Genomic DNA, 370 nt, shown 5'->3' with positions numbered 1-370 from the left:
ACGGGGCCGGGACCGTCCCCAGCAGCGGAGCAGCTCCCTGGGCCCCGAATGTCTCCTCTGGGGGTGGGCTCCTGGCTGCCCCCTCCCCTTCCACAGGGCCGAAGGCACTTGCTGTTGAGCAGCGCTGCCCTTCTCCTCGCCTCTCCTCCATGGGCTGAGCCCACAGCACTGTTGGGCCCTTCCGGGCTGGAGCTGTACGTGTCTTTTAAGAAAAAAAACAAACAAAAACAAAACCCACCACAGAACCCCCCTAGCCTAAGGGCTGTCGCTCCCTCCCGCCTGCTCCGGCTCTGTGTGGGTCGATGCCCTGTCCGGCCCCTCGCCCCGCAGAACCTCTGCTCGGTGCCCCGTGGCCAGCAGCGGGCTGTGG

General features: G+C 65.9%; 1 protein-coding gene across 1 annotated transcript in view; it reads right to left on the bottom strand.

Annotated features, from left to right (window-relative positions):
• Positions 1-255: 255 nt before the first annotated feature.
• The window catches only part of GALE (UDP-galactose-4-epimerase), a 4554-nt gene continuing 4439 nt past the window's right edge, over positions 256-370 (bottom strand). Inside the window, exon 9 of the mRNA XM_009332192.1 lies at positions 256-364. Coding sequence (XP_009330467.1) covers positions 256-364 — 109 coding nt within the window. The remainder of the gene's footprint in view (positions 365-370) is intronic.

The sequence above is a fragment of the Pygoscelis adeliae genome, unplaced genomic scaffold (genome assembly GCF_000699105.1).
Source record: "Pygoscelis adeliae isolate BGI_AS28 unplaced genomic scaffold, ASM69910v1 Scaffold359, whole genome shotgun sequence".
Taxonomy (NCBI): Eukaryota; Metazoa; Chordata; class Aves; order Sphenisciformes; family Spheniscidae; genus Pygoscelis; species Pygoscelis adeliae.
This window is presented reverse-complemented; position numbering and strand designations above follow the sequence as displayed.